At 46.7% G+C, this 25,030-nt stretch overlaps 1 protein-coding gene across 1 annotated transcript in view; it reads right to left on the reverse strand.

Annotated features, from left to right (window-relative positions):
• The window catches only part of PALLD (palladin, cytoskeletal associated protein), a 499,224-nt gene that overhangs the window by 24,734 nt on the left and 449,460 nt on the right, over positions 1-25,030 (reverse strand). The window contains exons 11-14 of the mRNA XM_004610370.2: positions 10,802-10,937; positions 6,728-6,826; positions 5,904-5,954; positions 4,485-4,706 (exon numbers count right to left, since the gene is read on the reverse strand). Coding sequence (XP_004610427.2) covers positions 4,485-4,706; positions 5,904-5,954; positions 6,728-6,826; positions 10,802-10,937 — 508 coding nt within the window. The remainder of the gene's footprint in view (positions 1-4,484; positions 4,707-5,903; positions 5,955-6,727; positions 6,827-10,801; positions 10,938-25,030) is intronic.

A 25,030-nucleotide genomic window follows, 5' to 3' on the forward strand; every position in this document is an offset into this window, starting at 1 on the left:
TAGAGATGTGATGACGGGACATTTTTTGGTTTGGGGGCCACACCTGGCGCTGCTCAGGGCTTCGGCAGCGCTTTGGAATGAACCCACGGTGGGTGCTGGGCATTAAACTCACTGAACCTTGTGAGCGGGCTCAGCCATGGGCAAGGCGAGTGCCTTTCCTCCTGTACTATCTTTCCGGGCTAGAAAACTTAGTCCTAAATGAAAAAGTCATTGAGCAACAGGCTTAATTGTATTTTAATTTTCTAAGTTACGAATTTTTTTTGTTTTTAAAAATGTGGACATAGATGTGTGTGTGTGCACCGAGAGAGTCACAGGAATGCTGACTTCTTTCCCTGAGGTGCTTATCACAAGCATTTTCTTTTGGCTTTTACATTTCAAATGCACTGATAATTAGTCTCTGTAACAGTAGCACTGTAGCACTGGTTGTTCATCGATTGGCTTGAGCGGGCACCAGTAATGTCTCCACTGTGAGACTTGTTACTGTTTTTGGCATATCAAATATGCCAGGGGTAGCTTGCCAGGCCCTGCCGTGCGGGCAGGATACTCTTGGTAGCTTGCCGGGCTCTCTCTGTAATTTCTGTTGCTCATTGATTTGTTCGAGTGGACACTAGTAACATCTCTCATTGTGAGACTTATTGTTACTGTTTTTGGGATATCCAATACGCACAGGTAGCTTGCCAGGCTCTGCCACACGGGCTCGATACTCTCGGTAGCTTGCCTGGCTCTCTGAGAGGGGCGGAGGAATCAAACTCGGGTCGGCTGCGTGCAAGGCAAACGCCCAACTGCTGTGCTATTGCTCCAGCCAAAAAAGTTATTTTGAAGACCAACAACAGACGCCAAACTTAAATCCAGTAGGCAATACCACCCCTTGGGGGCACTGGAACCACCCAGGAGGGCAGAAGCTTGGAGTAAATAGTGGGGCCGGGGTTTGCTTTCTATTAGTCTGCTGAAAGGAGGTAGATTTCCGGGGAGGAGGACACTTTAATTTTTTTTTTTCCTGAGAAGGGAGAAGTCAGCAAAATAAGTTTGGTAACCTCAGTTCTTATCATTCCATTGAATTGTGTTACAAAAAATAAACAAGGGGTGAGCGATAGCACAGCGGGTAGGGCATTTGCCTTGCACATGGTTGACTCGGGTTTAATTCCTCTGTCCCTCTCTGAGAGCCCGGCAATCCACTGAGAGTATGCTGCCTGCATGGCAGAGCATGGCAAGCTACCCATGCGTATTTGATATGCCAAAACCCATAACAACAAGTCTCACAATGGAGACATAACTGGTGCCCACCGGAGCAAATCGATGAACAATAGGACGACAGTGCTACAGTGCTACAGAGAAAGGAGAGAACAGTTAAAGGCTGGGGTGTGTGTAACTCTGTTGCTTGACTTCTGGGCCAGGGGAATATGTTCAAAGTTAAAAGTGTCAGCTCTCATTCAAAAGTTCAATTTTAACTTGGGTTGCTGGGAAAGTAAATGAGAAAATAAATTATAATTTCATGGTCAATCTACCTTTTCCATAAATCTTCCATCTTCAAACAAAGACACTGGTCCCCATCCTTCTGCTGATTTCGCTATGATTTTTTCCCCATGCTTCTTTTGCTTTGGGGGCCACACCAAGCAGAGCTCAGGGGCTTCTCTTGCCTCTGTGCTCAGGGGCTCACTGCTAGGGCGCTCAGGGGATCATATGATACCAGGGCTCAACCCCAGGGTTCCAGCATGCAAAACACCTGCCCCCTTTTGAGTTGTCTCCTAGCCTGGATATTCTTTTTTATTTCCTTTATGAACTAGCCAGTTGAAAGTTATAAGGAACCCCAATTCCAGAAACCTTGATGTGACTGAGGGGTTGATTCTCCCTGTGCCACCCATCTCTGGAGTTATTAGGAAAGAAAACCTTCCCTATGCCACAGCAAGTACTCTGTTGTCAGTTTTGTTCCTTGTAACCAGAAGCATACCTAACTTCGAAGAGACCCACTGTAAGGTCTTTGGTTTTAATTTCCTCCTTAACATGCAAGTTGAGAGCACAACTGACATTCTTTTTCAGTTGTTTAGACCTCTGAAATCTGAATTATTTCTGGAAAAATTCCATTTCTCAGATAGAAAAGATCAGAACACATGGCACTAAAAATATAAATTGTTGGTATCTGACAGCTTTACCTTTCCCACCATTTATTTTTCAACTCGGAATTTACAGAAGTGGGATTAATCGCCAGGACCAAAAAATTCATCACTGACTGGAAACAATTTTCAGAACTGCTAATTGGAGAAGGGAGTGGAAGGTACAAGAATTGAAAAGGGTAGATTAGAAATTCTTCTTCATCTTTTCATGTCTCAGAACAAGCATGTCAAGGGCAAATTTTAAAAAAAAGTCTCAATTCATTAGGAGGGTAAGCCAGGGTTTGAAAACATAAAGGTATTTTCTTTGCTACATTTTGCTCTTGACGTGGGGCTGGAATGCAATTTTAGGGGAAGAATCTGATGGTCAAACTTACCTGACTGAGATGGACCAATGCTGGAGCAATCAAGCATTAATACTCTAGGCTCCCATCTTACGGATAGCAGTTCTCCCTTCTTTCGAAGGATTCTCATTTCAGCTCTTTTCACCACTCTTCCACTATCAATCTCTCTGAGTGTATCTTTCATCTTTCAGCCAGTGGTTCTGGTGCTCATTTATAAGCCTGCCTTCTCTTGGGGACTGTTCTGTTCTTTCGTTTGAGTTCAATTCCCTTTAAGACTGTTTTGATCTTTTTTTTTCCTTTTTGGGTTACACCCATTGATGCAGAGGGGTTACTCCTGGCTCTGCACTCAGGAGTTATTACTCCTGGCGGCGCTCGGGGGACAATATGGGATGCTGGGGATCAAACCCAGGTCGGCCACGTGCAAGGCAAATGCTGTATACATGCTCCAGCCCATGTTTTGATCATTTGAAGCATGCTATTTTATATTCTCCTGAAGATAGTTCAATACTGGGCAGTGTTTGAACTGTTTTTTCCTTGTTTCTTGTGTGAGTGATTTTTTTCCTTCTTTATTTCTTCACATGATCGGGATGGTTTTATTGTGAACTCCTGTTTTTTCCCCTCTGACCCTATAGAAGTCTGATATGCCCTTAATTGTGACTCTCTCCCTGAGAGTAATTTACTTTTTATTTTCAAGTTTTCTGGACTGAATTTCATATTAACTTCTTAGCTCTGCTTTGTATATAATATAATAATATAACAGACGTTCAGTTTTGCTTTCTTTTTTTTTTTTTGCTTGGTTTTAAGGTCCAGATTTATTCCTAACTCTGCACTCAGGGATCACTTCTGGTGATGCTTGAGGAACCATATGTAGTGCAGGGTTGGTCAGCGCAAAGGTCTCTCAGCCTAGAAATTTCAGTTTTTTTTGATGGGTACCTCTTTAAATTTTTTTCCTTCAAATTTTAGGTAATGCTGTGTGGTTATTTGGCTGGATTATGCCTGTTTCCCTTTGAAGATAGGACAACTCTTAGCTGGAGTTCCTAATTTCTGTAGGGAAAGGGCTCCTAGCCAGGTCAGCCTCCTGAGTACTGAAGGTTCCTCTGATAATCCTTCTTAGAAATCTGGTAAGCTGGGGCTAGAGCGATAGCACAGCGGGTAGGGCATTTGCCTTGCATGAGGTTGACACAAGTTTGATTCCCAGCATCCCATATGGTCTCCTAAGCGCTGCCAAGAGTAATTCCTGAGTGCATGAGCTGGGTGTGACCGCTCCCCCTCAAAAAAAGTAAATAAATAAAAGCCTGGTAAACCTTCCACGAAGTGTTCAGGGGCCTGGTAAGTCTCAGCCAATCAGGCGGTGGTTCCGTGCTAGGGCCTGAGGGGGCTGCAGTGCTGCATCATGTGGGACCACCTCGGCAGTCCTGGCATTGCTCAGGAGATCTCAAGGGCTACTCCAGGTGGTGCTTGGGGGCGCTCGTGTTCCAGGGATGGACCTGGGGGTTGGTGCATAGAAGGCTCCACACCAGTTCCCTGATTCTCCTTTTTCAGTGAGTTTCCCACCTTTCCCTTCCTTGTAAGCCCAGGAAGCCTTGGTTTTCTAGATGAAGGTTCCGAAGCTTGTTTAAAGCAGGGGTGGTTATTATGCATTACCTCTCTGTATGGTCCAGAGCCCCGGGTACATGTCGAGGCCTGGCCATTCAGCAGCTCTCTGACCCTGGGAGGCAAGTTAATTAACCTCACTGAGCTCATCTCAGTATTGGGGAGTATCACTGATAATATCACACGAGTCATGATGTAAGTGTCAAAAAGTGCCTTGTCAATTATTTGTTATTCTGTTCAATTCTGTTCTGTTCCTTGAACTCAAATACCCACTTCCTTCTACTTTTGGTTTAGAACATCTCCTGAAAATGGCTCAGAACTCAGAGTACTTCAAACATTTCACACATTGAAAAAGGCCGTCTAGATTCCTCCTCCTACCACACATGCTAAAACGCTCCTTCAGAGAGCCGACTGGGAAAAACTCACACTCCCCGCTCACCTTTGGCTTTGGATTCCCAGCCACTCTGCAAGCGAAAGTTACTGGCATCCCCTCAAAGATCTTGTAATGCTTGAGCTTCATCTCAAAGGATGGGGCCACGCCATTTTCCACAGGCACATCTCCATACTGAACGTCATCACCCGATTCGTCCACTGGAGACCTTTCTAGTCTATACTCGATTTCACTGATGAGTCTCTGTTCACAGCTGGAGACTTTATATTCCTTGATCAAACAAAGAAAGAGCATGTTAGCAACCTGAGTCCCCCCCCCCCCCAGGTGCACATCTCTTGAGTCTAATCTAATCCCGCTCTCCAAAGAGACCAAGACTCTCTTTCTCTCTCCCTCCCTCTCTCTCCCTCCCCCTCTCTCTGTCTCTCTGTCTCTGTCTCTCATAAAGCCTAAAAACACAATCTGAGCCCATAGAAAACAGAAAACATATGGAAGTCAGTATATATGATATTTCAAATTGTCTGCAAGTCTTATCAGCCAAGAGAAAACCTAAAGTATAAAGATTAATCTCTTTCACTTTTCTCTTGGGTGGGAGGAACTAGAGAGAAGAAAGCAAAAGGCAAAGGCAATATATCCCTGAACTGTTCATAAGAACTAAGCATGACGGAACACAAGTTTCTTTCCATAGGGTAAAAGCTGATGCGGAAGGCATCTGTCCAGAAGGCAAAGAGTACATGTGGCAAGCAGCTGCAATACTGCATAGCATTTATCAAATAAACAATGGAAAACATGGCACCAGGGTTTTTTCACTCCTCAGCCACATAGCCTTCTGGAATTCTCCTCATATTTAACAGTCAAAATTTTGGCTCAAAAAAAAAAAAAAAAAGGAAAAAACCCATAACCATTCTTCTCTGGTGATAAGGGTGGAATCTCCAGTTCTTTTGTTTGCAAAGTACAATGAAGACAGGCAGCATATTCTAAAATATTATTTATTTTTTAAATCTAGTATTAAATAATTGATTTCACTGAGTTTTTCTTTACAGAAGGCAGCACACTTGAAAAGAAAAAGGTTTATGGGCTGGAGGGAAGAAATGCCACGACACAAATTAAATTGCCAAGAACAAACAAGTTGTTTTGTGCAATTAGCCTCACAGTAATGAGTTTAAGAAAGAGCACTTTCTCATGTGATGGATGAAAAACTTGGAATTTAAAGTTTAGATAGAGTTCAATTTAAGTTCACAATTAAATGGCAGGAAAATGTCACCAGTAATTCTATCCATTTGATATAAAATGAAAACAGACACCCTAAAAAATTAATAAAAAACCAGATCCCCTTATTCATTTGATATCAGAGTTATAATATCTTCAATTAATAGAAGGCACTACTGGCAAATGTCTAGGAAACTAGAAAGCACAGAAGCAACAGCTGGAGAGAAAGGGCAGAAGGAGAAGAAAGGGGAAAAGCTTAACCTTTTGGCAATCCTGAGGACTCCCTACCGAAGCCCGAGGAGACCCAATTTCCTGTAAGGGTAGAGAAAAAGAAATGAAGACGAAGAATAGAATAAGCATCTAGCAAGAGTTTTTAGTTCTTTTAAAGTGACATTTTTGTGGTAGCACATTTAACACAAAAAACTTCATATTTTCAGGCAAATTCATTTCTCAATGGACCTGAGAAAGAGTTCCCTTGATCTTTTAAACCTGATGCAAAAAAGCTTTCTTTTACCCAGAGGCCATATACAGAAGCTTCCAAATAAAAGCATCAGAGATTAGCAAAGAGCTTAACATCAAATCCATGAAATGACTTCATTTTTTTTTTTAGGTAGTGGTAGGAAAACAAAAACAGCATTTATTTTTCCTGCTGATCAGGGGTTTTTCACTCTATATTTTGAAGGACAATAAAGATACCAGTCTTTTGTGCCCACAGATATTTTCCCTTTGATCAGATATTGGGGTGACAATGGGAAACATTCACTCTTTCATATAAGGCAAATGAAAATGTGTTTTTCCAGACAAAACTATTTTACATTAAAGCACAGGGCAGGGAATGAAAAGAGAGACACTTGAAAGCAGAATAAACAGAGCATTAGGAAGATAAAAAGAATAGGTGTCACTGCCTGAAATAATTGTCACAGGGTTGGTGCTGGCCCCTGCTCCATGAACACTAGCTAGCTGGGAAGGCGGGAGGTGACATTCATGCTGCTTCCTTGGGCCTGCCCTCTGCTTTCCAGAGAACTGAACTGACCCCAGAGGAGCCTGTTCATAGACACAATCAGAAGGCCAGAGAAACACGGTACCTGATTGGCTGTTTCCTCTTCCGGCTCGGGAACAGCCAAGACGGTTGCACTCTCAGCGCCTAGTAATCGACGGGCCATTCTCTCTTCATAGGTTAGCCTCTAATCATGGAAAATCACACAAAAACACACAATGAGAAAACATCATCGTCTCATACTACCTCCTGAAAAAGAATTAATGACAACACGAGCTGCTGCGCTGTTTTCTCTCTCCACCTTCAGCTACTATGGTAGAGGAATCTGTTTTTTGTCTTTTTTTTCCCCCCTGTGCTTCTCTTATCCAGCCCTTCTCTCCCCCTCAGTGATTCTAATGGCCCAATTCAGTGTTGGAAGCTAGGGAGTGGGGGAGGGGAGAGGTGGGGGCCATTAATCATCAGAGTCACCAACTGACAGCGCAAATTGAACATGGGTATATTAGCAATGCGGAAGGAACCACATAGAAAATATGTTTTCTATATCCATCTGATAGTAACAAAGAAAAGATATTCAAACAGCAAAGTATTTCTTAAAGGACAGTATTTTTCATAGCATCCGTAGGCTTCAGAAAGTGCTAGACTACGGCTTTCATCTGCTGGTTCATGCTAATGGCTCACAGGCATTCAAAGGTTGACAGTCACCGGCTTAGCTAGCTCCGATGTTCTTGAAAAGGTAAGATTTAGACGGGGTGGCAGTGAGCTCATCTCTCTGCTGTAGGAAACTCTAAGAGCATTTCATAGGCTGCTCAGTGACACGGGTGAGTGCAGGCAAATGCAATAATCCACAAAGCATGTGACTGTGAAAGATAGGTGCCAAAGTGAACATCTTCCAATTCATGATTCTACTCAGAGGCAGACTCTGCTTGCCCATCAATAAAGTAAATCAAAATGGTTTTGCATATAGCAATTGGCACCTTGGATTCAGCCCCAAATATTTTTCTGAAGGGTGTTGGGCAAGTGGTGCATGGGGCTTGCTTACTCCTAGGTCTGTGCTCAGGGGTCACTCCTGGTGGTGTTCTGAGATGCTACAGAATGAACCAGGTTTAGTTGTGTGTGAGGCAAGTGCCTTACATACCCCTCAAAAAGTGCTTATTTCTGGCTTCTCCGTCCAAACTATTATTTTTCTAAGTCATTCCTGTACAAAAGAAGCACCAATATTTTTGCTCTAATGAGGGAATGCTGGCTACTGACTGTTGATTCTAAAGCACATTAGAATCTTAGGTCTGGAAGGAACTTTTAGAGACTACTTCTCTCCACTGAACTTTTACAAATAACATTTGCTCAAATAAAGGAAAATCACTATGGCAGAATCTGAAACAAATACAAATGTTGTTTCAGATAAACTAAGTTTCTGAATAGAGATGCAAACTCTATTGAAAACTCTAATGAACAAAGTATGTTGGGTAAAGGTACCACTTCCTGCCATTGCTCCCTTAGCCCAGTTCAACTAGGAAGTGAAACAAGTGCCAATGACAAATGTTTCTGAAGTCGCAATTGTTTCACTTAGTAAAGAAGGAGCAGAGGACAGACAGTAGGGAAAGGTGGTTTTTGTGCATGGAATGTCTCAGTCTACTGTTACTACTTAAACTCATTTTCTCATGTCTGTTAGAATATCAATGGATTGACATTCAAAGAGAGTTTTAAATACCTGCTCTTAAAAGCTTTCCTAATGTTTTCATGGAAGAGTATTTTAACATCAAAGGGGAGATTGGAGTAATTTCCCCCATATTCCTTAAAAGCTAAATAGACAATTTGACATCAAGTATTTCCTTGCCAGAATGCACCTGCGACCATTTGAAGTTAAATTCACTTCACAGTTGTTTCTAGATCTTTTTGCCATGTGGATCTGCAAGCCCTGTCCCAAAATTCAAAAATTAAAAACAGAATTATGACTAATTATGACTAACATTAGGAAAAAGTTGAGGGTTCTATTTTCTTGATCTTTTAAGCTTTCAAATATGAAAACCTACTCACTTTGAATGTCATTCACTGCTTAGTGGAAAAAAAATCTCTTAGTACGTAAAAGATACCAATCAATATTAATAGCATGGAACAAAAACTTATAGAAGTCTTACTTTAAGAGAATTTTAGCCATAAGGAATACTTAAAAAAAAAACACCTCTCCACCCCAGCCCCCCCTCCATAAACTCTGGAGCAATGCCTTTACCTGGCTTTAAAAAGTTCCCAGAAGTATTTGTTTTAATCTGTCAAAGGCTCTAGTTGACAGAACCAGGGAAATCTTCCAGAGTATGTACATTTACACATGAAATCATTTATTTCAGGGAGAAACTATTTTCCTTTTATGAAAATCTTCTCTTTCCAGTAAAAGGGATAATTAACACAAGACCTCATTAAAATTTTCATCTTCCTAGAGTCAGATTAGAATGCCCTAAGAATAAAAGTCAGTATAAATGCCAGTGCTTTATTCTCCACCTTTCCAAACAAAACAATGTGAGCTCTTGCATTTTATTTACTCATGGTTAACAATCAAATTCCTTGAGGACATAATTAATATAGAAAGCTTTCTCTATGAAACGGTATCCGAGTGTGAATGTTTTATTTAGAGATTTTATACTCATTTATAAAAACTCCCTTTACCTCTTTCGCTTAAGGGTCAGGCAAGCTTTCCTGGTGACAATTCATATGAAGCTTAACAAAAGACCCTTTTCCTCTTCCTGGGAAATCCTTTTTGCTGGGCTTTCCCCCACCCATCCTTTTGAAAATATTGATGTGAGGAGCTGGAGTGATAGCACAGCAGGTAGGGTGTTTGCCTTGCAATGCGGCTGACTCAGGTTCGAATGCCAGCATCCCATATGGTACCCTGAGCACTGCCGGGGCGATTCCTGAGTGCAGAGCCAGGAGTAACCCCTGTCCATTGTCGGGTATGACCCGAAAAGCAAAAAAAAAATTGATATGATAACAAAGGTTTGGTAAAAAAACCAAGAGAAAAAGAAAGAAAGAAAGAAAGAAAGAAAGAGAGAGAGAGAGAAAGAAAGAAAGAAAGAAAGAAAGAAAGAAAGAAAGAAAGAAAGAAAGAAAGAAAGAAAGAAAGAAAGAAAGAAAGAAGAGAAAGGAAAGAAATGATGAGGAAACATATCAATCCAGTAGAGAGAAATCCTATGTGTGTATACACATATATTGCTATATCTACTTATCTATCCCATAATTCACTGCATTTAAACTAAAAAAAAGAGGGGGAACTGCTGGAGAGATAGTGTAGTTGGTAAGGTGCTTGCTTGAATGCGGCCAACCTGGGTTCCCTCCCTGGTTCTGTATAATCCCTGGTGCCCTGCCAGAAATGATCCCTGAACACAGGGTCAAGAATAAGTCCTGAATGCCAGGCATGGCCCAAGACACCACAATAAAACAAAAAAAGAATTTGAGGGGCTGGAGAGGTAGCACAATGAGTAAGATGCCTGCCATGCATGTAGTCAACCAGGTTCAATCCATGCTAACACATTTGGTCCCCTGAGTACAGTCCCAGGAATGATTTCTGAGCATCAAAGCCAAAACTAAAACAATAACAACAAAAAAAAAACCAAAAGAAACAAACAAACAAAACCCAAATATTTTTGCTTGACATTGGCTGTCTTGGCTTAGTTCTGATGAGTGGATCAATATCAAGTGAGAGTCGAGCTAGACACAGGCTAGTCATTTCAGCGGTGGTTTCCTTAAGAAAGGTATTTTAGGTAGCTGCAGGGTGGATCTCAGAGGCAGCTTCTCCTTTTGATGATTGAATTCTTAGTCAAGCTCTGGGACACTCCCTCCTTCTGGAACCCCGCGCTCCTTCCATAGGACATACAGCCATTCCCCATTCCCCAGATCCCGCCACACACACCCCTCCCTCCCCTCCAGCTGCCTCACTTCACTCCAAGAGAAGTTTCCGGGGCTAAAAGGAAGCAGTGAGCATTGGCACAGAAAGCTGTATTACTCCCTCGCCTTTCTCCAGATTCAAGCAGTGTTACAATGACTATGTTGAGGTTCCGGGGTCGTAATATTGATTTTGTGGACAGATCTCAAGGACCCAAGTCAGTAGAGTGAGGGGGTCGCTCTCTAAGGCGGGAAGCTAGTAGCCCAGCCCAGGCCCCGGCCGCCCCAGTACCGGCTGCCCGTTGTTTAGGAGGTCCTCCTTGAAGCGCAGCTTCCGTTCCAGGTCCTGGATGACAGCGTCCTTGGAACCCTGGATCTCTTCGTCAGAGGCTATCCTGGCAGTTCTGTTGACCTTCTTTGGAAATCCCCTGCAGGACAAGAACACAGGATGGATGGTCAGTGGTCAGATGTGTAAATCTGAACCAAACACTCAAATCCAAGGGATTACTCACTCTTTTGGGCCTTATCAGCTGTGCTTAAGAATTACTCCTGGCAGGGATGGGTTCCCGAACTTTGTATGAGGGAAGTATAAGCACAAAAGTGTATAAATCTGTAACTGTACCCTCACGGTGATTCTCTAATTAAAAATAAATAAATTATAAAAAAAAAAAAAAGAATTACTCCTGGCAGTAGGTGGTGCCGGGGATTGAACCCATGTCAGCTCTGTGGTTTAACTATCCCCGCCCTTTCTTTCCCCCCTTCTTTTAATGCTACACTTATTTCAACTAATTGCAGACACTGCTATGCCTCAAGTACCCCAAGACTCCTAAATCTCTCTCTTTTTTTTCCTTTGGGGGATACCTGGCAGCTCTGTACTCAGCAATCACTCCTGGCAGTATTTGGGGGATCATATGGGATACCCAGAATTGGACCCGGGTCACTCACATGCAAGGCAAATGCCCTACCCACTATACTATCTGTCTGACCTCTCCTAAATCTATTTGAACAGCCTCAAGTCTCTTGTGATAGGTGACATCTCTTGTGTCCTTTCTTTTGAACGACAACTTTAATCACGTGATCCAGGGCCCTGGTGCTAGACGCTTGGTGAACGTGGTATTTCTCCTGTTAGTGCCTTAAAACTGGATTCCTGTTTCTCTTTTCCCTCACTGACCTGCAGATAGAGACTGACGAGAAAACGCTACACCCATATCACCAAAGTGGAGCTTCAAAAATGTCCCATTTCAAAGAAAGCTATACAGTAATATGCCCAATACAGATCCATTTATAACGCTATAGCGTAATATACCCAATGTAGATCCATTTGTAAACAGGCAGGAGCCAACCAGCTCACTGCCTGGGCCCTGGCCCTCAAGAGCGCACCCCGGACTAGCATTGCAAAAGTCACGGGGGCCTGGTGACAAATGCAGGTTTCTCTGCACTGCAGATATGCTGAAACCAGAGGGCCTGGCAGGGAATGTGTCTGAACTACACTCAAGGTGATTATGATACACACAAGAGTTTAAAAACAAACTTAGGGATATGGATATATACATTATATATCTATATACAATATGCTACATATATAGATACAATATATGTCGATACATTTATAGGACTGGAGCGATAGCACAGAACTGGAGCAATGCCACAGAGGGTAGGGCATTCGTCTTGCACACAGCCGACCCAGGTTCTATTCCTTCATCCCTCTCCCCTCTCGGAGAGCCTGGCAAGCTACCAAGAGTATCCCGCCCGCATGGCAGAGCCTGGCAAGCTACCCGTGGTGAATTTGATATGCCAGAAACAGTAGCAACAAGTCTCACAATGGAGAAGTTATTAGTGCCCGCTCGAGCAAATCGATGAACAATGACACGATGGTGCTACGACTACAGTGCCACATATACAGCATATAATATATGTAGATATATATCATACATCACTATATCACTGTATCACTGTCGTACTGTTGCTCATTGATTTGCTCGAGCAGGCGCCATTAACGTCTCCATTCATCCCTGTCGCATTCAGGGTCAGGAGAATGAGGCTGATTATTGTTATTGTTTTGGGCATATCAATACACCATGGATAGCTTGCCAGGGTCTGCCATGAGAGATTCTGCCATATATCATACATACACACATATATATATATATACACACATACACATTTATATCTATATCTATAATGTAAAAAGATATGAGAGGAAGATTAAGCCAGAAATATGGGGCGATCTTTGCCCTTTAGAGGGAGCAGCAGATACAGTTGGGGAGTCACAGAAGGGAGGTATGAGGAAGAACTCAGTCTTTTATTTATTGTTCTTCAGAAGATGCATACACACTGAGTGTATTTCCTTACGTACAGCATGAATGTTGAAAGATGTTTCTAAATTGAAAACGGTTTCTTGCACCCGGGTCAAGGCTCTGTGTGATGTGCCTAATGTCACTTCAGTGATGATGGTACAAGGTCATATGTGCTTAGCCGTATGACCAAGCACGTTTATTCAAACATTCTGCATTTTGCTATTTCGCCCAGCAGTGCCGGGGACCAGTCACTAAGAATGCGCTAGAAGGCATCAAAATCCTGCAACTCTTCTACACTCAGCCCCTGTGACTGACCAGGTGTCTTTCCACTTGGCTCCTGGTCTTCCCATCTGCCTTTCTTCCCTCCTTCCCACACTCCTGTTTCCTTGCCAAACTTTCTGGTGTTTTTTTTTTTTTTTTTTTTTTTTTTGCTGGAGCTTAAATCATCAATGTACTTGTGGTTAAGGGGAGCCGTTCTCCAAATTCCCTCCTGAATGCATAAATAACATGAGCGTCACATTCACTTTGCCCACAGGGGAAGGAAGCCATGCCTGCCTGAAATGAGAGCATGGAATGTTCTCTCTAGAACCTGGGAGTTGCTTATGTTTGGGATCCCTCAGTTCCTCTCTTGGAACCCCCTGGCCCCTGACCCCAAACTATTATGTCTAAGTCAGTCGTAGTTGAGTCTTCTGGTGCATAGATTGGAAACTCTCCTAACTGATAGCTTTTCCAGACCCTTCCTTTCTAGTTATTTGCCCCTGAAGTTCAAATAGAATGACGCCAAATACTGGCTTTTAAAGAAACAAATTAAACATTAGGATATCCTGTGTTTGTAATATCAAAGAAGTGGTTAATCAAATATTTAAGCCCTTATGATATGAATTGTTAAGGAACTGGGCAATGACCTGAGACACAGTAACAGCTAAAGCCACAGGAATTGGACTCTTAACCTTGATATTCTGGGTACCATACAATTCTGTAATGAAAGTGGGATACTTATCTTCTTTTATAATAATTTTATTTGGGGGGCCGGAGCAACAGGATAGTAGGTAGGGTATTTGCTTTGCTGCTGACCCAGGTTCGATCCCAGGCATCCCTTATAGTCCCCCGAGTACTGCCAGGAGCATCACTGGGTGTGGCCCCGAAACAAGAAGAAAAATTGACTTTTGGAGCTACTCCCAGCAGTGATCAGGACTTACTCCTAGCTCTGAGCTCAGGGATCACTCACAGCGGGACTCTGAAGTACCATACACATGCCAGGGATTGAGGCCTGCACACAAGGCAAGTGCCTTAACCTCTAGCCAAGAATTTGAATTTGAGTAAAATGTTTGCATGTTCCCTTGAGCCTGGAGTTTTCCTTTTTCTCAGTGAAAGATTAGGGTAGTACAGTGTCCTCAATGATTGTATCAGAGAGGCCCCGAGTGCAACACCGGGCTGGTTCCAGACCCCAGGGAGCAACATCACCCTCTCTAGGAGACCCTGAATCAGTTTCTCCACAGCACACACCACATTTGATTATTACATCTCTCCGTCAGCATACAGCATCTGTCAAAGGCAGACACCTCTCCCCCAAATCTGTCCTAAACAAGGTGACATGCAAGCCATCCACACTTCTAACCAGTCCCAAATCCAACACATATTAAAAAGGAACGCTCGGCACAAGTTAAAATAACGACAACAGCTATGAAAAGAAGCACATGATGTTGGAAACAGTTCCTGTGTTGCTTTGGACACCCCGCAGCCTTCCCCCGGGAACTGGAAGGGCTCGGTTCGGTTTCACGTGAAGAGTGACCGGGAAGACAGCTAGCTCCCGGCGCGTTCGGGAGAGCTTTACACCGGACACGTTTCGGTTGCACAGCTGGATGATGAATGAGGCTGGGGTGGCAGAGGCGGTTCCCCGTGAGAGTGAATAGGCGAAGCCACTGGAGTCTCTTGTTCAGACATGGCCACAGGTTGTCTTGGCCCAGGGGACACACGTGTGCCTGCTGCTAAGAAGGCATCGCTCAGTCCTCCACTGTTTACGGGGAACTTCAAGCTCAGTGCTTTGTGCCACATTACAAAGGGGCCATTTTCTCCTGTAGCCCACAGTTTTGTTGTTTCAAAGAGTACAACTAAAATTGCTCTTTGTCTTTTTTAAAATGAGAGAGAGAGAGGGACAGAGAGAGAGACAGAGAGAGACAGAGACAGAGAGAGATGGAGACAGAGGGACAGAGAGAGACAGGGAGGGAGATAGAGAGACAGACAGAGAAAGAGACAGACCTCATAGTCTCCTGAGCACTGCCCTGAGCGATCCCTGAGAGACAGAGAGGAGGTGGGGGTGAAGGAGAGAGAGGGAGAGGGAGTAAGAGGGAGGAGGAATGGAGAGAGAGAGAGGGAGGGAGGGAGAGAGAGAGAGAGACAGAGAGACCCGGGAACCTCATAGTCTCCTGAGCACTGCCGGAGTGATCCCAGAGAGAGAGAGAGAGAGAGAGAGAGAGAGAGGAAAAGAGAGAGGGAGAGGGAGAGGGAGAGGGAGAGAGAGAGGGAGAGGGAGAGGGAGGAGAGGCACAGAGAGGAGAGGGAGAGGGAGAGGGAGAGGGAGGGGAGAGAAGGGGGAGAGGGAGAGAGAGGGAGAGGACGGGGGAGAGAGAGAGCGCTCTATGGGCTGAGCAGATGCTTTGCATGCAGTGGATTTGTGTTAGATCCCAGGAACCTCATAGTCCCCTGAGCACACTCGAGCGATCCCTGACCCAAAGACGTAGTCAGCCCTGGGCATTGCAGCCTGTGGCCCCAAACCTGAGAAAGTTCTTCCCCTATTTTTTCTTTAGCAGATTCCTTAAACAAGATCACTAGCACCGAGAGCATGCTTCTGTCATACCTGTTTCCCCCATCCCCCAAGTTTCAAGACATTATTTTCTTTGACTTACAGTCTCTAAGGCACACATGATTTATTGCCTCTAAACACTAAATGCTGAAATTAAAAAAATAAACTTCAAATGTCAGAGAGTTATTCCACAAATATCTATGGAGCCCCTATAGAAAGGCCTGGTACGAGATCAACACAGCAACATAAACTACACTGGGGCTAGGCCAGAGCAGCTGGCCTGCGGGGACTGCACGGCCTGGCGACATCCTGCCATCTCCTATTCCTGTACTGCCTGCACATGTCATGCATCTGCTTGTGGCTGTAATTCCAGGTGCTACGGGAGGAGAAATAAAGCTGCGGAGGCGACTGCTAAGCTCTTGAGGGATGGCGAGGCTGCAGGTGATCAGAGGGAGGAAACACTTCAGGCAAATCAAGGCAGAGGGACGGGGCTGGAGTGATAGCACAACGGGTAGGGCGTTTGCCTTGCACAAGGCTGACCCGGGTTCGATTCCCAGCATCCCATATGGCCCCCCGAGCACCACCGGGAGTAATTCCTGAGTGCATGAGCCAGGAGTAACCCCTGTGCACTGCTGGGTGTGACCCAAAAAGCCAAAAAAAAAAAATCAAGGCAGCGGGAGAAAGGGGCAGGCACCTGAAAAAAATTATTTTCTAACATTTCAGGACGGAATGATAGCACAGTGGGTAGGGCGTTTGCCTTGCATGCAGCCAACTTGGGTTCAATTCCTCCGTCCCTCCTGGAGAGCCCAGCAAGCTACCGAGACTATCCCGCCCACAAGGCAGAGCCTGGCAAGCTACCCGTGGTATATTTGATATGCCAAAAGTAGTAACAAGTCTCACAATGGAGAAATTACTGGTACCCACTTGAGCAAATTGATGAACAATGGGACAACAGTGCTACAGTGCTAAGAGTTATGTGGCAGGGCAAGTTGCTGCTTCTCTACCAGCCTGTTTTGTTCTTTGTCAAGTGAGAAAGGCAGGTGTTAGCATATGCCTCATAGGATGAGTGTGTGTGGGGGGGGAACTACAGGCGCTAATATACGTTGAGGACTTTGATTAGTCAGAGTGAGTCTGGAGCGGCCAATAGGAACTCTATTTCAAGTGAGTTACAAAGTCTTTTAAGAACAGGTACCCTAAGGTCTGGGGATGGCTCAAGTGACCACAGCGTCCCCCTTTCAAGCACAGGACCCAGAGCTCAGCTCCTGGTGGCCACATGCTCGCTGCTGAGAGCCGTCCTGTGGCTTTGCCGTTTTGAGACGCGCCCCCCGCCACCACACCCCATCCCACTCCAGGGATCTCTGGGCTCTGCTGCCACAGAGATGAACCACAGACGAGACAGTGGGAGGGAAAACAGCTGGAAAGAAAGGCAGGAATTCTCGACAGTGGGAATTGTAGAGCAGCATTTCCAGGAAGGTGAAAATAAACCTTACCAACTGCCCTTTCAATGCTCAAGTCTGTTTGAGGTGTTGGGAATAGAATGTGGAACAAAAAGTCCCTCCTTCTCAAAATGACAATCCAAGAGGTGGTAAGAGAGGAAAGAGAAGGGCAAGGGCCCCAGAGGACATGGTAAGAGCCGTGAAGTGAAAGGGGGCCTGGAAAGAGACAGCAGCAATGGACAGAGTGGCCCAACATGGGCCTGAGGCCCTGACACCAGGTAAGTGTGGCTGCGGGTGCTGAGTCCCACTGGCCAGCAATCCATGGTGACACTCAAGGAGAGGGAAAGGATTTGTCCCACTTGAATACAGCTTTTCTGTAGAGTAGCTCACGGAAGGCAGGAAGCACTATAAAAGCTGTTCCAATTGAGCAGAGGTAAGGGTCAGCATATAAGATAAAGGTGAACCATAAAGGAGTACTTGTTTATTGTTTTCTTTTGGGAGGCAGGCAGGATGCTGGAGGGGTCGCAGACATGCCTGGGGGCGGGGGATCATGTAGTGTTGGAACCAAACCTGGGCTCCCCGCATGCAAGACATGAGCTCAATCTTTGCACCATCTCTCTGGCCCCCGTATGCGGTGCCTGTGAAGAGGCGGCCCCAGGAGCATGCGGGAGTCTCAGGCACGGCACGATACTGTGGTTTGTGGTCCTTGGGCCACTTCCGCTAGACTAAGAGCAATTCCGCCCTCACCACTAACAGGAGCATCTGTTGGGGGAGAGAGAAGTCTCCTCCACCAACCCACAGCCCCTCAGAAGCGTCTTCTCCACCGGTAAACACCGAGGCCCAGGCCTCCCACACTGAACACTTGTACGTGGACACTCAGCCCAACTGCAGAAACGTTTCTGATGTGTTTACTCGAGCTTCAACAGCAAATCACTCACCATTTCCAAGTAATGGTCCTGGGATGAGGGGAAAAGCATCTCAAACATACACACAAGCATCTGGAAGGTCAAACCTTCCAGATTCCTCTACCCCCATCTCCCAGGAGTTGCCCTCCACCCCTCCTTGCCACTGAACTATCCCGAAAGCATCCTCCAAGTGGGCTGCGATTTTTGGCCCAGGCGCTCAAATCTCCTGAGCACACCAGTGATTTCAGAGGTCAGGGGTCTGTGGAACAACCAAAGAACAAAGAAACTTTTGTTTGTTTTTAGGCTCCACCTGGCAGTGCTCAGGGCTTTACTTCTGGTGATGCTCAGGGGACCATCAATGGCTCTCGCTTCATGTTTAGCAAAACTGAACATCACAAAATTCCACAAAATGCCAGAGTGAGCAAAGTCTATATGGTGGCATCTGAGTAACCCTCAGACTCGAGAATACAGTTGCTGGATTCGTACGCACACACTGAGTTTTGATCTACCAATGCCATTTTTTAACTGATGGGAGATGGGTGAGGAGATGGAGTTGGGCCAAGCTTGGCAGTGCTCAGGGCTTACTCCTGGCTCTGTGCTCAGGGATCACCCCTGGTGGGGCTTGATGGACCGTCTGTGGGTCAAACTGGGTTGGCTACATGCAAGGCAAGCGCCTTATCCACCCTACTATCTCTCTGGCCCTCTGGATTCTATTATGAAACCACAGTTAGTGGGAAGTTTAAGCTCTCTTTAAAGGAAAATAGATAACTTTAGTAAGTCCTCATCACATTACCTGCATACTACAGTGAGTGTAAGAGCCGTTCAGGATGCAGGAAGCCCTGATTCAGGGCTGTTCTGGCCAAAGACATTCAACTCACAGTCACTGTGGGGTGTGGAAATCAAGACCCAATGGTGGCTGGGAGACACTGGCCTTGGCCACCACACAGCCTTCTGTGGAACCGCTACGCTTCGGGACCCTAAGCGAGTCCAACGATAAGACCCTGGGAAGAGCCTGCCTGACCCCTTCAGGCCTTTGCCTGGGGTGGAAGGACAAGCCCCTCACTGCCCCTTCCTGCAGACAGTGGGACAGCTGTCTTTCTTGAAAACTGCCTGAGAACTACACAATCTGTAACAGCCTTTTCCGGAGGACTCAGGAGGTTTTATTTTATTGTTCTACAGTCCTTACTCCTCCCTTGCAGTTTGGAGCCACAACTGGCAGTCTCTCAGGCCTTACTCCTGGCTCTGTGCTCATTGATGACTCCTGCCTATACTCAGAGAACCATATATAGTGCTGGGAATCAAACCTGCTTGGCCATGTGGAAGGCACACGCCTTACCTGGTGTACTATCTATCTGGCCCCTCTTGTATAAATTAATTTAATTTTTTAATTGAATCACCCTGAGATGCAGTTACAAGCTTTCATGATTACATTTTAGTCATACAATGATCAAGCACCCTTCCCTCCACCAATGCACATTTTCCATGTTCCCAGCATCCCTCCCACCATCTCCACCCCATCCCAGCCCCTGCCTCTATAGCAGGGACCTTCCTTCTTTCTCTCTCCTTTTGGACATTGTGGTTTGCAGTTCAGAGATACTGAAAGACCATCATGTTTGGTCCTTAGTCTACTTTCAGCACACGTCTCCCATCCCAAGCGATCCCTCCACCATCATTGACTTAATGGTCCCTTCTCCAGCTGGCTTCTCCCCCAGCATGTGAGACCGGCTTCTAAGCTGTAGAGTGATCCAATATCTATCAGGTAGGACAGCAAATGACAAGGGCCTCTTGTCATTCTTGAGGAAAGAAAACCTTGCGGGGCCAGAGCAATAGTGTGTAGTCAGGGCCCTTACCTGGCATGAGGCTGACTCTGATTCGAACCCTGGCATCGCAGATGTTCCCCTGAGCCCTGCTAGAAGTAAACCCTGAGCACTGCCAGATGTGGCCCAAAACTGCAAGGGAGGAGTAAAACCCAAAGCCCAAAGTCAAGAGAGAGACAGACAAAGAGAGAGAGAGAGAGAGACAGAGAGAGACAGGGAGAGAGAGGGAGAGAGAGAAAGAGAGAGAAAGGAGAGAGAAAGAGAGAAAGGAGAGAGCGAAGCTGTTTTCCTAGATAACACTGTGGAGCTGTGTCCACGGAGGTCACCCCGAGCCCTTTCCCGCCTGGAGCCTCTCTAGAGGAGGAATGCTAGCCTGCTGCTCAGAGCTTGGGGTGCATCTGAGAAGGGCCGAGCACCTGTCCAACTACGGCTCTGAGCAGCTCTCAATGACCGATGCTCTTGGATACACATAAGGTGGCACGTTACATGCCAGCCCAAATTCATTAAAAGGGGCCATGAGGAATAGAAACCCTGCTCAGAGTGGGCTCCCTGACAGGTGTCTGTCCCTAGAACATCCAGTGGCCCCTGGTCATCGGGGCTGTGGGAAAGAAAGCTGCCTCCACCCCTGCTTCTTTCCCGGGTGGGGTAATGGGTTACTTCAGCTCAGTGGAAGTGGCGCAGCCAACTCAGTCACAGGGAGTGGCGTTGGAGTCGCCCGTTTGATTTTATCAAACAGGTCTCCTTCCTGAAAAATGCAGTCAACTTCCCCTTTGCACCTGTCAGCAGCTCTGTGAGGGGAGGTGTTTCGCTGCCTGTGACTGCATTTACCCTGGAGAAGAATGAAGTCACCTGAAGAAAGACTCCTTGGGGCTGGAGCGATAGCACGGTGGGTAAGGCGTTTGCCTTGCATGCAGCCGACCCGGGTTCGATTCCCAGCATCCCATATGGTCCCCTGAGCAATGCCAGGGGTAATTCCTAAGTGCAGAGCCAGGAGTGACCCCTGTGCATTGCTGAGTGTGACCCAAAAAAAGCAAAAAACAAAAAAAGAGAGAGAGAGAAAGACTCCTGAGGGATGTGCGGGCATTTGAACACTGCAATCAACCCACAACTGTGGCCGACGGCCCACATCAGGGAAGAGCCTCTGTCTTGCCACCTCTCTGTGGTGGTTTATCACTAGCATTATGGCCTTTGCTACTGCCCGGAGCATGTTTGAGACACAAGAGACAGAGGACCCTGTTTCCACAGACTAGTTAGAAACTTATCCAGGGGTTGGAGCCATAGTACTGTGGGCAAGGCCCTGTGGAATGTGGCCCAGATGCCAAGAGAGAAAAAGAGAAAGAGAAAGAAAGAGAGAGAAGCCAATTTACCAGAGAACAATGTGGCACATTCAGCCACATTCGGTCCCTGGCATCCCATGTGGTCCTCTAAGCCCTCCAGGAGTGATTCCTGAGTGCGGACCCAGGAGGCAGCTGGTGGCCCAAAGATAAACAGAAAAAACAACAACAAAAGGACAGAAACTTAGTCATACTAACTCTTACTTAGCAACAGCATATTCCTCTCCAGCTAAACCAACTCTCTCATTCACCACACACATCCCAAATAAAAAACTACCATGCGATTAAGGATGGAGGGCACTATCGGAAATTTACATTTATGACATGTATTTCTGCTCAGGTATTTGTGTTCATGACTGATGTCTAGTCAATTAGTTTACTGGCCTTGGACAGACATGGCAGAATTGTCCAATGGGAGCAAGAGCACGTACAAAAAGAATGAAAACTAAATTTGCCGCCAGAATCACCACACATTCCCCATGAAACAGAAATAAAAGCAATTTTCAAGGATTCATTTGACAACAATTTGGCAGATCCTACAAATTCAAGGAGAACCAATTAGTCATGGCAGCCCCCAAAAGGACATTTAGTCGTTGGCAAATTATTTATATTACGATGGATAAAATGGCTATATTAAACTTTCAAATCTGGATGCCAACGAAGGATCCAGAAATATGCCAAGAGGGGCGGGAGCAAGCTTCAGAGTTGTGTGCATCAAACCAAAAAGAAGGAGTCCTTGAAGCCTGTGATTTCACAGTAGGAGCCCTGCTTGGGGGATAGAAGGGGACACAGTGGCTCTGGGGTCTGGCCCGGAGCTGACCGTCTGCGTTTGGGCCATCCCATTTCAGCATCACAGCGCTGAACTGCCCCATGGTATAGTTTCACAGAGCCACAGAGTCACATGGTTCCCACCGTCAATCTCTAAGGAAGGGCAGGAGCTACTAGAGGCTTCTCTGATGACAACTTAAAAGATGTTTCCATTCTAGGGGTCTGGAGGTACGGTAGTGTTTAGGGTAAAAGCTTTGACCCTTCACGGCTCTGGGAGTGGCCTCTGGGTCCCCTGAGGGCTGCTTAGGGAGCCCCTCCCCCAATTCCTTTACTCGATGACATAATTAGACACTGATACAAAAGCAGGTGCAGGGAGCCATCGAGAGTTCAAGGGTCAAGGTGCATGCAAGGCATGTGGCCGACTCTGGTTTGATCCTTGTCACCATATGGTCCCCTGAGCACTGCCAGGTGCAACTCTGAACACCACTGGCCTGGGTAATATTTGGCACTGCAGGGTACCCTCAGACCCTGGCACAGAGCCACCAGCCTGGGTGGTCAAGAATTGGGGTGGGCACCCTCGGCCTGGGCACCACTTGGGAAGCTCCTTCTACACACAACAAGCAAGTGCTGGGACCAGGGAAGGCACACAGGGGTCGGGGGCACTGGCCTGGCCTGCACAAGACCCCAGCTTTGATGCCTGGCACTGAGCACTTCAGGGCGGGGTGAGCCTTTGAGGCAGCCAGCACTGCCCCGGGTAGCACTCAGGTCCCCTAGCACTGCTGGGCCTAAGCGCTGAAGTGTCTGGTGCAGTTGACTAAGTATCCCTGGAAGCAGCCCCCAGGTACTCCCCTGAGCACTGTTTGGGAACCACCACCAGCACAACAGCATCTGTTACACGAGGACAGTCCTACACCGCTTATCCACCTCAGAGAACTTCGAAGTCAAAGATGTGAATAGGCCACTCTCTCTGCTTGAAGGGTCAAAGGCGTGAACCACACAACACCTCTGATAAGCCATGTGACCTGGACGACAGTTGTGGGTGCCATTCTTAGGAAAAACACCACACACAAAATTCTCACTTTTAAAATCTCTTTAAATCAGGGCTGGAGTGATAGCACAGTGGGTAGGGCATTTGCCTTGCACGCGGCCAACCCGGGTTCGAATCCCAGCATCCCATAGGTCCCCTGAGCACCGCCAGGAGTAATTCCTGAGTGCAAGCCAGGAGTAAGCCCTGTGCATCGCCGGATGTGACCCAAAAAGAAAAAAAAATCTCTTCAAATCACAATTACCTTGTTTGTAGGAGAGAAGGCTCTTTGTTTGTTTGTCCCTGCCCCCCTTCCGGCCCCTCTCACTGTATCACTGTCACTGTCATCCCATTTGATTTGTTCTAATGGGCACCAGCAATGTCTCCATTGTGAGACTTGTTACTGTTTCTGGCATATCGAATATGCCACAGGTAGCTTGCCAGGCTCTGCCGTGCCGGCGGGGTACTCTCAGTAGCTTGCTGGGCTCTCCGAGAGGGATGGGGGAATCAAACCTGGGTTGGCCACATGAAAGGCAAATGCCCTACCTGCTGTGCCATCGCTCAAACTCCATTATTCACCCTCCACCCCCCACTGGAGTGCCCCTTTAGCTGCCAAAAAAAGCTCAAACAGAATAGTAAGGGAGGAGGCTGGGAGAGGCTTGGACGCTCAAGCACCTTTCTTAGAAGTGCCAAGCTTCAAGTTCCATCCCGGGGGCCTCCCTCAGACTTGCACATGACTCTGGTGGCCTTTGTGGGATCCCCAGCAAGGACATGTGCAGGTGGAGGAGGAGAGAAGGAGGAGGAGAGGAGGAGAAGGAGGAGGAGGAGGGCTGGGGAGGAGGAGGAGAGGAGGAGGAGGAGGAGGGTTGGGGAGGAGGAGGAGAAGGAGGAGGAGGAGGAGGAGGAGGAGGGTTGGGGAGGAGGAGGAGAAGGAGGAGGAGGAGGAGGAGGAGGAGGAGGAGGAGGAGGAGGAGGAGGAGCCCTGGGAGCACCATGGCCTGAAGTGCAGCTCCAGTACTTGAGTAACACAAACAAGGGTGAGTGGGTGTGAGCCCTGGTCAGTGCAGCATGTGGGGGCAGTGTGTGTGGGAGGGGGGGCGGTGAGAGGGAGGAAAGCAAAGGTTTTCCTTCCTTTCTGACTCAGCGTGGAGAGGAGTCTGAGCACATCATTTCTCTCACCGGCCTTCCTTCCAGATACTCAGTCAGTTCATGGGCTTTCCCCACATGGATCTGAAAAGCCGGTGCCGAGCACAGAATTCACAGAAATAACATTTAAAAGTTGTCTCCGCACCGCCCCCCTCCCCTCCACCCACAAGCTTCTCTAAACATTAGTTCTGTGACATACTTAAAGCACACGGCGGTTCTCACTTCCATGCCGGCCCCGGCACTTGCCACCAAGGAGCACTCTTACACGGACGTGAAATAATCTCAAGTCTAAGGTCCTGTCTGATTCTCTCAGAGTGTCTCCTTCTTCCCTCTCTGAGCCATTTTGGGAGCCTGGTGAATTCTGAAGCCGGATTTCAGCAGGAAGAGTGGAGTCACGGAAGTGTCCTTGCCCTCTGGAGCGCTGACTCATGCTTAACGCTAGCAAAAGGTGCCAGCTTTCCCTCATCTGATTCCCTGGCCAAGCCCGGGAAACACCTGCATAGGCTACATGACGTAGATGCCATGGCACTCCTCGGAGATGTGGGAGAAGGAAAGGTAGGAATGAGATCCCCTGCAATCAGACCAACGGAGACCAAGGGGCCCGGCTGGCAGGGACCTACCCTCACTTGATTAAGACTTGACATGTTTGCTCACTGCCAATCAGCACACTGCAAGCCTTCCACCATTCCACCACATTCTGTGGCTGCATAGATTTCAAACACATGACAGCACCTTTCCCCACCCAGCCCCTCCACACCCGAGGCCTGAAATAGGGCGAGGCAGAGGGTTGCAGGTAAGAGTTGGGGAAGGATGCTCTGAGCAAGTGACCTTACCTGGGCAATCTTAAGTTTAAAGTGATGGTAGTGGTGGTGGGGTGGGAGGGGGGGCGGGGGGGGGCGGCTCAGCACGTCTTAGGAAAATTGTGCAGAACCCAGCAATGTGACTGCAACAATGCATCCATACTCCATCAGCCCACGTTGAACACCAGGGA

The sequence above is a fragment of the Sorex araneus genome, chromosome 1, assembly GCF_027595985.1.
Source record: "Sorex araneus isolate mSorAra2 chromosome 1, mSorAra2.pri, whole genome shotgun sequence".
Lineage (NCBI taxonomy): Eukaryota > Metazoa > Chordata > Mammalia > Eulipotyphla > Soricidae > Sorex > Sorex araneus.